A 14,580-nucleotide genomic window follows, 5' to 3' on the forward strand; every position below is an offset into this window, starting at 1 on the left:
CAGAAGAGACTGTATGTACAGACAACAAACTTTAGTTTAATATTAAGTAAGTGTCTACGTTTCGGGCACAAGGACAGAAGCACTCACCTTCGTTCACCCTGGAAAATCACTTTGCCCTCCTTAGATGTGTTTATTTCAACTTTCCACTACTGGTTCATTTTTATAAGTTCTTCTAGCTTTTAGGGGAAAATATGCATATAACAATTGGGGGCCTCACTTATGAGGCCCCTTGCGCCATTGGAACGTAACTTTTTGTGACGTTCCGTCGCGCAGAAGCCTGCGTGATATTTATCAGGCAGCACTAAGCCACTTTTTTAAGCTTAATGCTGCCTGATAAATATCACTTCCTTTAACGCAGTGTTCTGCGTTAAAGGGGCATGCAATAGGTGTTGCTGGGGGCGTTCCCAGATACATCCATGGTCTTTTGACACTGCCCCAGATTTACAAGAAATCATTAATCTAAGGCAGGGCCAAAAGCTTAGGCCACCCCAAGGGAGGGGTAAGGGAGGCACAACAGGGAGAAATATCTTTTGAGTTCTCCTTGTTTTTAGGTCACGCCTACGCAGCACACATGCACTGAATAGGAGAGAGACCTTTAGCCATCGGCACAGCTTTGGGGGAAAAAACGTCAACTTGTTGCATTGCTTGCAATGGCAGCGCGTGCACGTCTGCTGATTCCCTTGTGGGAGCGCGTGGCGCCATGTGGTGGCCTTGCTGTACGCTCCCGCAAGGGAATCGTGCAGGCCCCTTTCGCCAGCTGCCACGCGATGAGCACGCTTGTGCTGAGTTTCTGTTGCGATGCTGGCCCAGATTTTCCAGCCAACTTCTCACCATCCGAGGTTTTCTCTTGGGCCCTGGATCATCTGCCGCTAATTGCGCATAAAAGAGTCACATAAATATCAATGCGTTTTTTTACTCAGTGTCAGTTATAAATTTGTTCAAACACTTGTTGCAATATTTGGGCTTGTATATCACAGCGTTTACAGCCCAATCCCCTCATCTGCTCTGATGACAGCATATGTTGGCGACCGACCTAACAACAACCCAACAAGGAACATGGCCGACTGTTTAATCGGATGCGTGCATGTATGTGAAAGGGGGAATCAGCTTGTAACTCACAAAGCACCCTTACAAGGCGGCCATCTTATAATGTGGAGGTTCATTTTCATGGGCAAACGTCCCTTGAAGGGATAAGCACTTTAAAATGTTGTTTGTTTCCGGGTTCTACTGTCAAAGGTAACTTTGATAACGCAAGAGGAAATTACATAAATGTAATTCAAATCGGAATAATAGTACTTAACACAACAGCTCACCATATTTTCAAAGAAAAACAACTGGGAGCATATTCAAAAGAAAATGATAACGTCATTCCTTTTAAAGTTACTTTCATGGATTTTGTTAGCTGTGTAAGTGATAGGCTTCAATCGTCATTAGTTTAATTTGTTTTATGTTTGTTTTCAAAGGTGGTCCTCCTTGTTTCGAATTTGTGTGTTGGTGACACTGGCCTGTGACGCATGTGCAGTCCACGATCGAGGACATTCGGGAGTTGAAAATGGCTGCGAAGGATTCTCAATGTGATTGTGAATGTTCATTGTCTGTGGTCCTTATCTAGGAAAGTAGGGGTGTCGGAGAGTGATTGGTAGTCAGGCTTATAAGACTTTGGAATAGAAGAAATGTGTATTCTGGGGCGGATAAGGTGAAACTGGGGGTTGTTTGACAAATGGGAAACGTGGGCAGCTTTGCTTTGCCTTGCCTGGCCTTGCCTTTCCCTCCATTCATGTGAATCCTCTAGTTACGTTGTTGACTTTTTCGGGTGCCTTCAATATATCCTAAGTAAATGAAACCAGTTAAACCTTCCTCCTTTTGATCTCTAGTGGATCTTTTCACTTTCGATGCCTTGGATACCTCATTCCGAATTGTGACAAGGACGCATGGCAGATGACACGATGCAGTCAACTAATGAAAACTTAGGAGGTTGACGTTATTGTACAGAACTGTTTTATGGGGCTAGTGATATTTAAGTTGGACGTGCGTTTTGGACGCCAATAATAGAACCTTGCAGAGGATTATGAGTAAAGACAGATTTCACTTGCATATCAAAGAATAGGAAATCTTGTTGGATAGCTTACCAAGTAACTCATTTTGTTAGTACAGAAGATGACTGAGTATGGTTTGTTTGATTTGTGGCAAAGCAGGGACTGGGTAAACAAGCATTGGCATAGCTAATAGGTCGTGCCTTTGGGACCTCATAAGTATTTAGTTATGCAGTAGAATATCCTTGGCGGAACAACATCAACTGTTGCATGGTTAAACACTTATAAGGTCCGAAAGGTGTGACCTATTGGCTATGCCATTGCTTGTTCCTTTTTCTATGTGTGCCGCATCCTGCAGCACATATAGAAAGAGGAAAACCCTCATTTTTTGGGGGCATTTGTGCTATAGCAAAACATAGATGTGTGCGTACATTGTACTGGTTCAATCGTGGCATATTCCCCCCAGAACCTTTTCATAACAAACTATTCCCCCCTCCCCCCTTGAGTTCCTTGCTAATAGGTGGAATCCAAAAAAGAAAGTATGTGCAAGGAGGTGAGTAGATTTAAGGGCCCTGGAAAGTGGTTGTTGCAGTGCTGTGCTGTGTCCTTCAGGTGTGCGGGGCATGTTGCTCTATTTGCCCCTCTTCTGGGGCCGGTGTTGCCACCCTCGAAGTGTTCCCTTCACTGGTAGTGTCTTCCTCAGCTGCCACTAGTTCCCCCACAAGATCCTCCAAGGCTCTGGCCCTTTCCATTTTGCCTATTCCCATGCTGGCCTCTCGAAGTAACAGTCTTTGTTCCGCCCCCACCCAGCGTTCGAGCTCTTTCCTCCAAGTGAAGATCCTTAGCCTGCCCGGCGTCTTCCAGTTCCTGGCTATCTCTCGTTTAGCTAATATAAAGGCAAAGTCTTGAAACTTACCTGCCACTCTGTTTTAAGAGGAAAACCCTCTTCTCTGTACAAAAATAATCACAAGAGGAAAACCCTCTTGTGATTATTTTTTTACAGAAAGGTTTCCCTTCCTGCACAAAAATAATTATCCCCGCAAGGCAGGCACTCTTGCACCATTGTGCAAAGGTGCCTGCGCTGGCGCACAGCAGCTCATTGTGCACCGGCTCAGGGGAAAAGGACAGGAATGCGCCATATCTTATAGATACGGTGCATTCCTGCCCTTTTCTTTTGCCGTAGGGAAGCACAACAGGAAGGCCAGCTGCGCTTCCCTAAGGCAAACCTCATAAATAAGGCCCTGGGAGTGGTGAGCAGGGCCTGCTTTAGGGCAGTGCGAGTGGTGAGGCCCCACGTGGCGCTAACCTGGAAAGGGGCAGTACTCAGGAGGGGCCTTGTGCATCCAGTTTTCGGGCAGCAATAAAAATGTCAAGGTAACTCTTGTGATTAATGTTCCTGCTAGAGAGAAAGATATTGAGCTTTGTCTAGTCAGTGGCAATTTTGACTCGTCATACAGTAATAGAGGGTTTATATGTCTGCTGCAAAAGAACAGATCTGTATTTTATCCCCTTCCATGCTGGTGACGAACCCCAGCCGTCATGCACTACGGTGCTCGTGTGCTGATGACGGCTGGGGTTCGTCATGGCCCGCCCGTGTTCGGCCGGCGGCCGCACACGGGAAAAATCGCGGCCGCATCGAAGGGGTTATTAGGCTAGGTGAGTGGATTAGTAAAACCAGCCTTTAACAGGGCTTTAAAACAAACGAAGTGTTTGTGAGAGAGGGGCTACGGAGAGATGAGGGACACTTTTGCTAAATGGTAGTGAAGGCATCCGAGGAGGAGGTCATTGGATGAGGGGTGACAAAAAAGACTGTAGCCCCGGGCACCGCCAGAGCTAAAGCCAGCCCAGGTGGTGAGTGACAAACTAAAAGCACTGTATGTGCCGAAAGTGCTAACCCTGCCTTCCTAGCACCTCCTCTAAATTGTCTTGATTATGAACTGCTCTATCAATGAATGGCTGATGCTGTGCTGCTCACTTATAAAGCATCTCAACTCCTGACTAGCAGCCAGAGCACCACCGCCATACAGCCTCTCAGAAATAATCTACAAATGAAACCATTGATCATCTATGATGGTTAGCTGTGGCCGGTCTGTTTCTTTTCTACCTGCCCATCCAGTTTCTTTCTACCAGCGAGTGGAAACAGAGAGGTTGGTGCAGGGCAGATACAAGGAAAACGTAAATCTGAGGAGCCAACCAGTACAATAAATGCAGTCTACCCAGGCAAGATGCCCCCCCCCGCTCTTGAACCCCGGTGCCACTGCACTGGCTGCACCACTGATAACTCTGCCCCTGATTGTTTACCTTCCAATGCGTCCCAGCAGAGTCCCGCAACTGGAGCTGCAAACCTTCCCCTTCCCCAGTCAGCACTTTTTTTCCCTGAGGTTTTAAGTAGTGCGAACTTGACTGAAAGTATCGGGTATCTGAGCGCTTTACATGAGCACCAGCTGTATTTACATAGGGACACATTCATTTTTGTTAGGCACAGGGAGATTAAGTGATTTGTCCAGAACCTCAGAATATTGAGCGTCATTGCCGGGGCTCAATCCTGGTTCCCTAGATTTGAGGTCCACCGTTCTAGCACTTAGGCCAAATCCTCTCTGATTTATCTGTGATTAATCATCAAATCTGTGTCAGGATGGCCTTCCCTGATTATCTTTGATATATGGTTGTCAGGCTGGGTTGCAAATCTGTGGTGTATTATGTTCCTCCAGTAACTATTGTATTGTCCTCTTCTGAAGAATTCAACAGCATTCTCAAATTTACTGATCTTTCAAGCAGGCATTTCGTCAGTTTTTACATGTAGGAGAGGGCCCCAGGCGGTGTGTCCACCCCTTTCGGTATTTTAAATAGGGTGTAATGTTCAGCGTTCGCCTCTTTCTTTACATCCATGAGCAATACTTCTGTGGAGAGGGCGTCTGAAGCTTTCCACGCCAGGGCCATCCTTCTTTATGCTAGCATAAAAGTCACGTAAATTAATTTGCTAATGGTTTTTAATTTTTTCGCCTTACATGGGGCAAATATCACCAAATGTCAACATGCAAGCATGACAAAAATCACGATAACTTAAAGGGTATTAACAGATTACACATGCCTTTTGTCCCTTTGTCAGTTGTTTGGATGATGAATAAATAAAAAACACAACACATTTCTTTGGCAAACCGTAGCAAAGGGTCTCTGTATTCCTTACAAACACTGTCCAGATTGATATACAAATCAATGTAGAACAGCAGCAAGTGTGAGATCCAGTGAGAGGAGGAGAAAAAGAATGGAGGATGGATGTAGAAAATAACCAGAGGAATGAAAACCCATGTTCCTGAAAGATTATGTACCATCTTATGCTGTCAAACATCCAGGCAGCAGTGCTGCCTCATCCTGCTCTCTCTGTGGCCCCCACCCCCATCCTTTTTCCGGGCCTGGCTTGTGGCTCTGACTGAAGAGAAACAATGTAACTTGTTATTTTGTTTCTCTTCAGTCTTGCCCTGGGTCAGCACGAGGAGCTCAGAGCAGGCTGCACACGCAGCTGCTTTATAGCAAACCTCACAGCTCTCTACCGAAGAGCTGAGGGGGCCCCTTCACCACTGAAGACTGGGGCCCCCTGCACCATGGGGGCTGTGGGGCTGTTTGTTACACCCCTGCATAAAGGAACAAATCCACTTGGTACAAATGAGAACTGTGGAGCAATCCTGCACATACCAGACATGCGATAGGGCACCTTCATGCTGATAGATCTGTACTGGGAATTTGCATACGCTCAGCTCATCCTGGAATGGCGTGGCCTTTGCCATCTCTGGAGAAGATCTGTCAGAGTTGTTCAGCATCCGCTCAGAAGAAGACAACTCTATTGCATTAGGCTCATGAAAAAAGAACTGCAGATTATTCTGCTTGGGCTCATTTAAAGGACTGAGCTCGACTTTAATGTAATCAAGGAAGATCTAAGAGCCATCCGCCTCATGGTGATGCAACATCAATATGTACTGAAGTTGATGACAGCAATAGATGGAGGGGTGTGTGCCAAGATCAGTGCGTCTTGTTGCACATTCATCCCAGGCAATTACATGGATAATGGGACGCTCACTCTTGCCATCCAAACACTGCATAGATTACAAACGGACATGCATAAGAAGGAGGTGCTCTGGAGCAGGAATGGCATGAGACTGGTTTTCCTGGCTTCCCCAGTGGTTTGCAGGACTATGTACATCGTTATTGCTGGTTCTCATTCTTGTACTCTTTTTGTGGACTTTCGAGCTATAAAAACACAATCCTCATATTGGGTAGAATGCAAGTAACTAGAGAAGTAGTAATAGTCAAAACCGAAACACTACAAGCTCTCAACAATGTGGCTGTCATGAAATGAGGGGTAAATGATGTAGTTGAAAATTCATCTAGCTAGAAGAGGGAATGATAATATTGATGTTGATATAGATTGAAGACTTACAGAAGTCTCTAGTGTGATATCTACTCAAATAGGAAAGTTACCTCAAACTCTGTCTGTCACCACAAAACATGGTATGTTGCTACCAACCTGCTACTCGCAAGAATCTGTGACAGGAACAGTAGTATTCTGCCACTCCATAGGGTATGCTTGATGCACCCCTTCAGGTCCAGGACCAGACTCTTTTCAAAGGCAGGTCTAAGCCTTCACACACGCAGTACATTAGCACAAGGCTGGAACCAAATATCCACAAACCAGGACACCAGATACTCACAGTTAGGCGCACACAGTACAGAGGGTATTGCTGTACACCATCCAGGGGATATTCCTGCCCAACAGAAATGTTTGTCAGTTAAATCAAGCTACACTGGGGAAATAGGTATATACTTTATTTGATCATGAATGTGAAAATTGTCTTGTATTATATATATGATATTGAAAAGAGTACATATAATCAAAGATTACTATAGTCTGCAACACTTTAAGAAAATGTCATAGTCATTTAAAATTAAAGACAATGTTGTGTTTGAAGCTGCTTGGAGACGTGAAATAGCAGCAATTCTAAAACATTCAACATTTTTCTCTCTTAGTGTGAATCAAATCCTGAGGTAGAGCTGTTCTCTCATGAGATGGTCCAGAGTGGTTCTGCAACTGGAGGCATGAGAAAGTGCAAAGCGTAACCCTCTGACAATTTTGGGACACCTTCAAAAGTAGATTTTGCAGAGGCAATACAGAGCAAACACTTTTAGTGGGAGAAAAAAAGGTCAGGGCACATTTTTTATTAGGAGAAAAATAGATGGCATTGCCTACAATCATATTGAATCCCCAGTTGTTACTTTACAGTTCCACCACCCTTCAGAAATGGTCAATGTGTGAAACAAATCAATTGGGGCTAACTTTGTTAAGGAAAGTTCGTTTTAAAAAAATTCAGAATGGAAATACGTTTCTCCTCACAGAAAAATACTGTAAGCTGAACATTATAATGTGGTTAAATGACTATTTGTTAATGGTATCTTCACCAATAGAAAACTATATATAGAAAATGATTAATTCATGTTTAAAAATACAATAATTTCATGGTCACTGTGATAATTTCATAGACAATTATTTTGTTTTTGCATTAATATTTGCAGTAAACATTATAGTTCAACTTCTTTCCTAGAGCAGTTCCTGCTAGACACTCCTCAAATTTGGCATCCATTTCTCGACTTTGAGCTTCAGTGAACAAATTCTTCCAGTCTCCAACTTCACCTGTGGAGAAAACAGTTAGATAATAAGTAACTTAAACAGTCTTGCAATGATTAAGTTTCAGCTCTAGCCGCTTAACTCCTGGGCATTTTCCCTCCCAGTGCTAGGCCCTTTTTAGCTATTTGGGGTAGTTGCCGCTTAGGGCTCCATAACCTTTTTTTCACATAAGGTATTGACTTCAAATTTGCCTCCTTTTTGTCCAACATCGTGGGGGTTATAAAGGAATCCAGGGTTTGTGGATTCTTCTGGAGCAGACCATGAAAATAGGCAAGACATAGCTAAATGTTGAGCTTCTTTGGGAACATTTGAAAAAAGTGCTTAGGATAACAGTGTCTGTTTTTCCTATAAATGGCATCAAAGCGCGGTTTGCTGTGCTAAAGTCCAGCTTTCAGGAACATGCCGAGCCAAATAAAAAAAAAAAGATTTTTGCCACGTTTTCCTATTTTTCCAAGAGCTAACCCCTTTACCTGCGTTGCTGCATCCTCCACCTGCTTCCAGTTTGTAGTGTAAACCAGTGTGAAACCCATGGGTGATACAATAAAGCTATAGATTTCTGGAAAGTAGACAAAATTCAGAATTGATCAAGGTCTCATATGTGTGGATCCCTCAAGGTTTTTCCAAAGAAACTAACTTAAAAAAAAATATATATATATATATTTATATATATATTGAAAATGAGTAGGAAAAAATGCCATTTGTGACCACATTTTATCTGCAACTGTTTGGCACTATAGCCGATTTACAAAAGCAATATACCATTAGATCAGCTAGACCCTTATGGGAGAGTGGGGGTGTATAGGACTTGTAGGTTCTCCAAGATCCCAAGGTACCCAGAGCCAGCAACTGAGTTGCACTGTGCAAAGGTTTTTCATTGTGTACCGAGTATAGACCAATTCATATAGTGAAATTTGCAGAGTGAAAAATAAGAATCAAGGTAACCTATGTATTTTTAAAATATGCAGAAGATATGGAGTTTAGGATCAGTGGTTATTTGTACATCTTTAAATATGTGGGTACACTTACTAGCATATGATTTAGAGGGTATTTTTCAAAATGTCTTCATTCTTGCATATTGCTTGGATTTAGAAGGCACAAATGTAGCAAAATCCATTTGGTAACAACACATTTTCTACTATTTTAACCACCCAAGTGGCTTCTGATAAAAATGATTCCTCACTTGTGTTTGTAGGTCTAGTGCCTGCAACTGGAAATGTGCCAAAACACAACATGGAAGCATCAATATTTTGGAAACAGCGTTTACATTGCAGATTTTACTCTCCGATGCAAACACAATGCGTTACAACGGAATAATAAATCATTCTATTCCTAAATCCAGAGCTCCATTTAGCACAAGTCGTTGTAACGACTTGCATTGTAAAGGTAGTGCGTTGTACCAATGCGGTTGTTGTAATGACTGCGTTGTGTTTGCATCACGGAGTAAAATCCGCAATGTAAAGAGATACAACTCAACATTTTTTACTAAAAATTGACCCTTTTTTCACAATGTGGGTAACTGTGGATTGTGGGCCCAATCTCAACCGGCAACTAGAGAAGCCTACTAAACTTGCACATTTTTTTAAACTATACACAAGGGTTAATCCAAGGTGGAGTAATGTGTGTGCCTCTCATTGTTCGTTTTACCTAGAATCCATTGCAAACCTCAATCTTTAACTAATAAACATATTTTTGTCAGATTTCTGTGATGGAAATTTCTGGAATTTAGGAAGAATCACAAAACGTACTTCCACCCAGCATTCCTCCAAGTCTCCCTATAAAAATAGTACCTCACTTGTGTGGGTAGGCAGAGTGCCAAAAACAGGAAACGGCCCAAAATGCAACATGGATATATCACATTTTTTCCAATTGAAATAGACACTTTTTTGGAAAAATAGGCTACTGTGGATTTTGGGCCCCCCTGCGCTGCACCTAGGAAAACCTAGCAAACCTGCAAGTTTTTAAAAACTAGACAACTAGGTGAGTCCAGGGTTGCAGGACTTGCATGGCTCTCACTAGGCAATTTTACCCAGAAACCCTTGCAAACGTCAAACTTTGGCTAACAAAATGCACATTTTTCTCACATTTCTGAGATGGAAAGTTCTGGAATCTGCTAGAGTCACACATTTCCTACCACAGAGTTCTCACATGTACCCAATAAGAAAGGTACCCCACTCGTGTGGGTGGCCAACATACCACAACACAAAAGCCCCTAAAGTGCTACATTGATAGATAAGCAAGAGAGGTAGCAGTGTTTTTTACAGCTGAGCTCTGGGGCCACCCATGCAAACCTATAAACCACAGCCCTTTTTGAAAACTAGCCCAGCCAATGAATTCCAAAGTATTGTGCCTTTCATTTATCCCACAAGGTTTCCTGACCCACAATGCTCTACAAATCTCAAACTTTGCCCGAAATCACACATTTCCCTTCACATTTCTATGATGACAACTTCTGGAATCCGCAGGAAACCACCTACCATCCAGCATAATCCCACAGCGGCTGATAAAAACGCTGTGCCACTTTTGTGGCTGACTCCTATTGTAATCCGTTTGAACTGCTCCCGTCATGTGGTGCTGTGCTTTTATCTGAGCAAGTGGGGCAACACAGGGTGTTAAGAATTTTACGAAATTCCAGAAGTTTCCATCTGACAATTTTTCTTCATCTCTAAAGGATAAAAGGCAGCATGGACTAGTCGTGACTGTACTCATGCCTTAGGAGAATGAGCTCAATGACAAATTCGCACGCAATTAGAATATCATGGCAATGCAGGAGTATTCAAACACATTTGCAAATATCATAACTATCCATAAATCTATTTTGATATGAAACAACTCCTGTGATACTTTAATAAATTATTGGAAATCTGGGAGAGACTTGTTTCCCAATCATGAGTAAGTATGAATAGGACCCATAAGCCCAAATTTGGAACTTCCTTGCATTTGTCAGGCTTGCAAATAAAAAGCACAAAGACGTGCTAAGGGTTAGCTGTATTGAATTTCTCGAGCCTGATACCAAGACATTTTGTTTAGTCTCTATGGCTTTTTGGCTTGGTTCACACTAAAGAAACACCATATACATACATACAAGGACAACAAGTATTAATGTTTATTTTGTCCACTGGACAAGTGAACCCATTGCAGCACAAAACCTTTGGCTGCCAGTTTACATTGCAACATTATAGTTGTAGGAAAGAGGATTGTTTGCTGATAGTGCAAGATCAGCTTACATATGTATGTTCATAATGGCATGATTGATGCACTAATACAATGCACTTTCAGTAAGCCAGGTAGAGAATTGGGTGGCTCCCCATTGGTGTCTAGGTCCACTCCTAAACTTTATCTATGTATTGTTCTCAAGCCTTGGTTCTCTGCCTCTGTTGTATCACTTGTGCCACGATTATGACCATCAGCCGGTCCTGCCAAGCTACTGGTCATAATTGTGAGACAAGTGATATGACAAAGGCGGAGTTGTCACTTACTATCCTTGGTCCTGAGGAATGCCCAAAAATTCAGAGTTATATGTGGGTAGAAACAGGTCAACCTTGTAAAAAGTGAACTGTGCGTTTGATGCACAGTCTTTTGTTTTGTTTTTAATCCTATCCACTGGGGCCCCAGAATAAAGTACGATTTTTGCCCACCAGTGAGATAGTTTTAGCTTCCCTTTGCACTTTGCCCCTAACTCAAGACCCCTGATATTGCTCATCCATGACAAAACACCTCCACTCCTCGCGGAAGGGGGAGTCGTAGCCCACAGCAGGCACCTTGTGATCCTGCTGTAAGGAAGGAACCCAATGATGAAGCAGGTCTCTTTCGGGTGTGTGAGGGTTCACGTCCTAAAAACTACACGCTATCGTGTCTCTCACCATCTTTGTCCCTTTTTAGGTCTCGTCCCACGCAGCAAATGCCATAGGCAGAGGTTTTTTCAGCAAAGAAGTGGACGCGATGCATTGCTTGCAATGCAACGCGTGCACAGTGCACATATTTCGGGAGCGCGCGGCGCCATATGGTCGCACGCTCCCGAAATGAAATTGCCCATGCCCCCGCCCCCTCTGCCACTTTCACTATTCATAGTGGCCCGGATGTTTAATCATGGATGACACAATGCCCTCGCCCATTTTCCAAGTCTATCAGACAAATCCTAAGAAATTCTTCCTTGCTTGAGTCATAGTTCACACCTACAAATATTTTCAGACCTGTGGCATTAGTTCTCGGAAAGAGTTGAGTGCCGGATGGAGGCCACGGTGGGCTCGCACGCCGGGCACTTATCGCACTCCATTAAGGCCGCCTGCCCCACTCAGCCTGTGCAGCACAGCTACCATGGAGAGCCGGCAGCGAGGCTGACATACTGCCCAGACATCTTTACAGGGAAGGGGAAATCAATATAGGCTATCAAGCAAGTCATATTTGGGCACATGCATCATTCATACATTTTGCATTTCCTAATTTGCGAAAAATACCGAATCGCAAATTAGGAATTGCAAAATGGTATGCATCATTTTTTTGGCTTTTCATTTGGGATTCGGTAAAAATCGCAATTTTTACCGAATTCCAAATAAGTAGCGAATTTCTAAGTGCATTTTTGCAATTCCCATTGATTCCTATGGGCCAAAAGGCCCATAGGAGTCAATGGGAAGGCATTTCCAAATTCGCAATTTGTTGATGCATTCCAAGGGTCCAGGGGGGGGGGTCCAAAAGACCCCCCCTGCACCCCTGAAATGCATTTGAAAGTGCATGTTTCACACACACATGTCCTAAGGACATGTGTGTCTGTAACATGACAGTGTAAAAAATGATTTTTTTTTTTGCATTTTTAAACATTTTTGCAAATTACCACGAGGGTCAACCTCGTGTTAATTTGCACTTCCAATTTCAGAATTCAAATTTTTTTTAAATTGATGCATTGCATTTAAGGAATCGCACAAATGTGATTCCTTAAATGCATTCGCATTTTTTAGAAATGCAAAAAAATGCGAATTCTGAAAAATAGCTTGATGCATCCCAAAAACGTATTTAGGAAGTGCAAACAGCCGAATTTACTGATTCGCACCGTTTGCACTTCCTAAATAGTTTGATGCATGTGCCCAATAGTCCGGCTGGTTGAGCAACTGCTGCACACAACGGCGGGCAACACGCACGCTGACTCACAGTTGGACTGGCTCAGCCGTCATCCTTCTGAAGTCGATAAAAAGTACCTGTGAGTTTATAAGAATAAGAATTTGATGTTAAAGCGGCAAGATGCATTGGAGTTTGTTGTGTGGACTACATATATGGTAACTGATACTAAGGTCAAGGACTGATTGGCAGTAGAATGCCTGACATTCTAGGGGCCCTTTATGAGGCTGATAGGGCTGGGGCGGAGTCGGTTACTTCCTCTGGCCTGACACTACCAGCACCAGAGATCTACCTGACCTTTAGGGTCACCGGCCTGTACTGGGAACACCCAGCCATTTCCCCTGGACGGCTACCCTACTCCTCTGGGGAGCCAGTCCCTGTGGGTTCCGTCACCACTGCCCCGGGATAGTGCTGCCACATTCACGAGCTGTGGGTGAGGGGCCCTCCCCACTATAGGTTCGGCCTGTGGCTCCCGCAAGGCTGTCCAACACATGTGCATCATGACTAGCCGGCCAAGGGGCGTAACAGATGAACCTGATAAAGGTATTAATGTAAATAGTCCCGGAGGAGCTGTGTGACGTGCGCAGGGGTCTATGGAAGCATCACAATCGGCGCAAAATGTAAGCAATAAATAAAATAAAATAAAAATTGCTCATTGGTGTCTGCCCCAGAGTCGAAGGTGTGGTGTCCGTACCCCCTGGCATAAAGGCTCTGAAATGGAGCACCTAGAAACAGGACATAAACACAAACAAAAATGTAGGGCGGTTCATTTTCTAATGTGGAATTAGAGAAAATCTGCATTTGGAACTGAATAGGAAAACGAAGCCACCTAGCACTATGTGTAAGATCTGCTGAATGAGGGGCTACTTTCTGACTCCCTACCTATAAGAATGCACTGGTCCATGTACTTTTTATGTCTCTGAGTAAATACTGGGTTTGCCCATGTTGCTGCCCCCTATTGATAGCAGCACCTGTATCCTTTCTTCATGGCTTGCCTACAGGGCATAAGTCCTAAAAAAGATGAGGGGACTAACCAAGTGTGGCAGTATGCAAGTGGCATCATGTCGAGTGACCTCACGTGCGACATCCCAGGAAGTGGCACCACAACCCATGACCCCAGAGGAAGTGATATCAGATCATAATTCCTCACATATCTTTAGCAAGTCTATCATGGGTACATTGGGAATAGAAAAAACTGATTTTTTATTGATTTTTTTATTGTGGTGGAAAGGCCTGGTCTTGGCTGGTGTACTCTGTTGTGCTGTTGATTGATCTAGTGCGGTGGTACGTGGTATTAGGAGGTTTAGTATGTTGTGTGTATGTGGATATGATGTGGTGTGGTGTAGTGTAGTGTAGTGTAGTGTTGCAAGTTGTGTTGAGAATGTGATTTGTTATTCCAAATTACAGTATAATGTTGTGGAAAGAAGTATCACCAATCAAGATGTTGTTCGATGAGTCGTGTGGTACAGTGGGATGAAGTTTGGAGTGGTGATAGATGCTGTGAAGTGGTTTAGTGTAAAGTTGTGAACGTTGGTGGAATTTGATGTGTGCCATTATAGTGTCTGTTTTGGTTAAGATTGATGTGTGGTTGCATCATGTGTGGGATGTTGTGGCAGAGGGTAATGTTGTGTGAAACTATATAACATGCGGCAGGGGGGTGTTTTGGGCACAAGTCCTAATAAAAAGAAGTGCTGTTCTATTTAGCATATGTATCACAGGAAGTGACATCAGAAGAAATTGTGACACTGCATTTTCAGACTC

At 43.4% G+C, this 14,580-nt stretch overlaps 1 protein-coding gene across 1 annotated transcript in view; it reads right to left on the reverse strand.

The window, feature by feature from the left end:
• Positions 1-6,839: 6,839 nt before the first annotated feature.
• Positions 6,840-14,580, reverse strand: part of LOC147692320 (sulfotransferase 6B1-like) — a 273,121-nt gene continuing 265,380 nt past the window's right edge. The window contains exon 7 of the mRNA XM_086938569.1: positions 6,840-7,716. Within this exon, the coding sequence (XP_086794695.1) occupies positions 7,586-7,716 (131 nt within the window). The 3' untranslated portion in view covers positions 6,840-7,585. The remainder of the gene's footprint in view (positions 7,717-14,580) is intronic.

This window comes from Lissotriton vulgaris, chromosome 9 (genome assembly GCF_964263255.1).
Source record: "Lissotriton vulgaris chromosome 9, aLisVul1.2, whole genome shotgun sequence".
NCBI classification, from domain to species: domain Eukaryota; kingdom Metazoa; phylum Chordata; class Amphibia; order Caudata; family Salamandridae; genus Lissotriton; species Lissotriton vulgaris.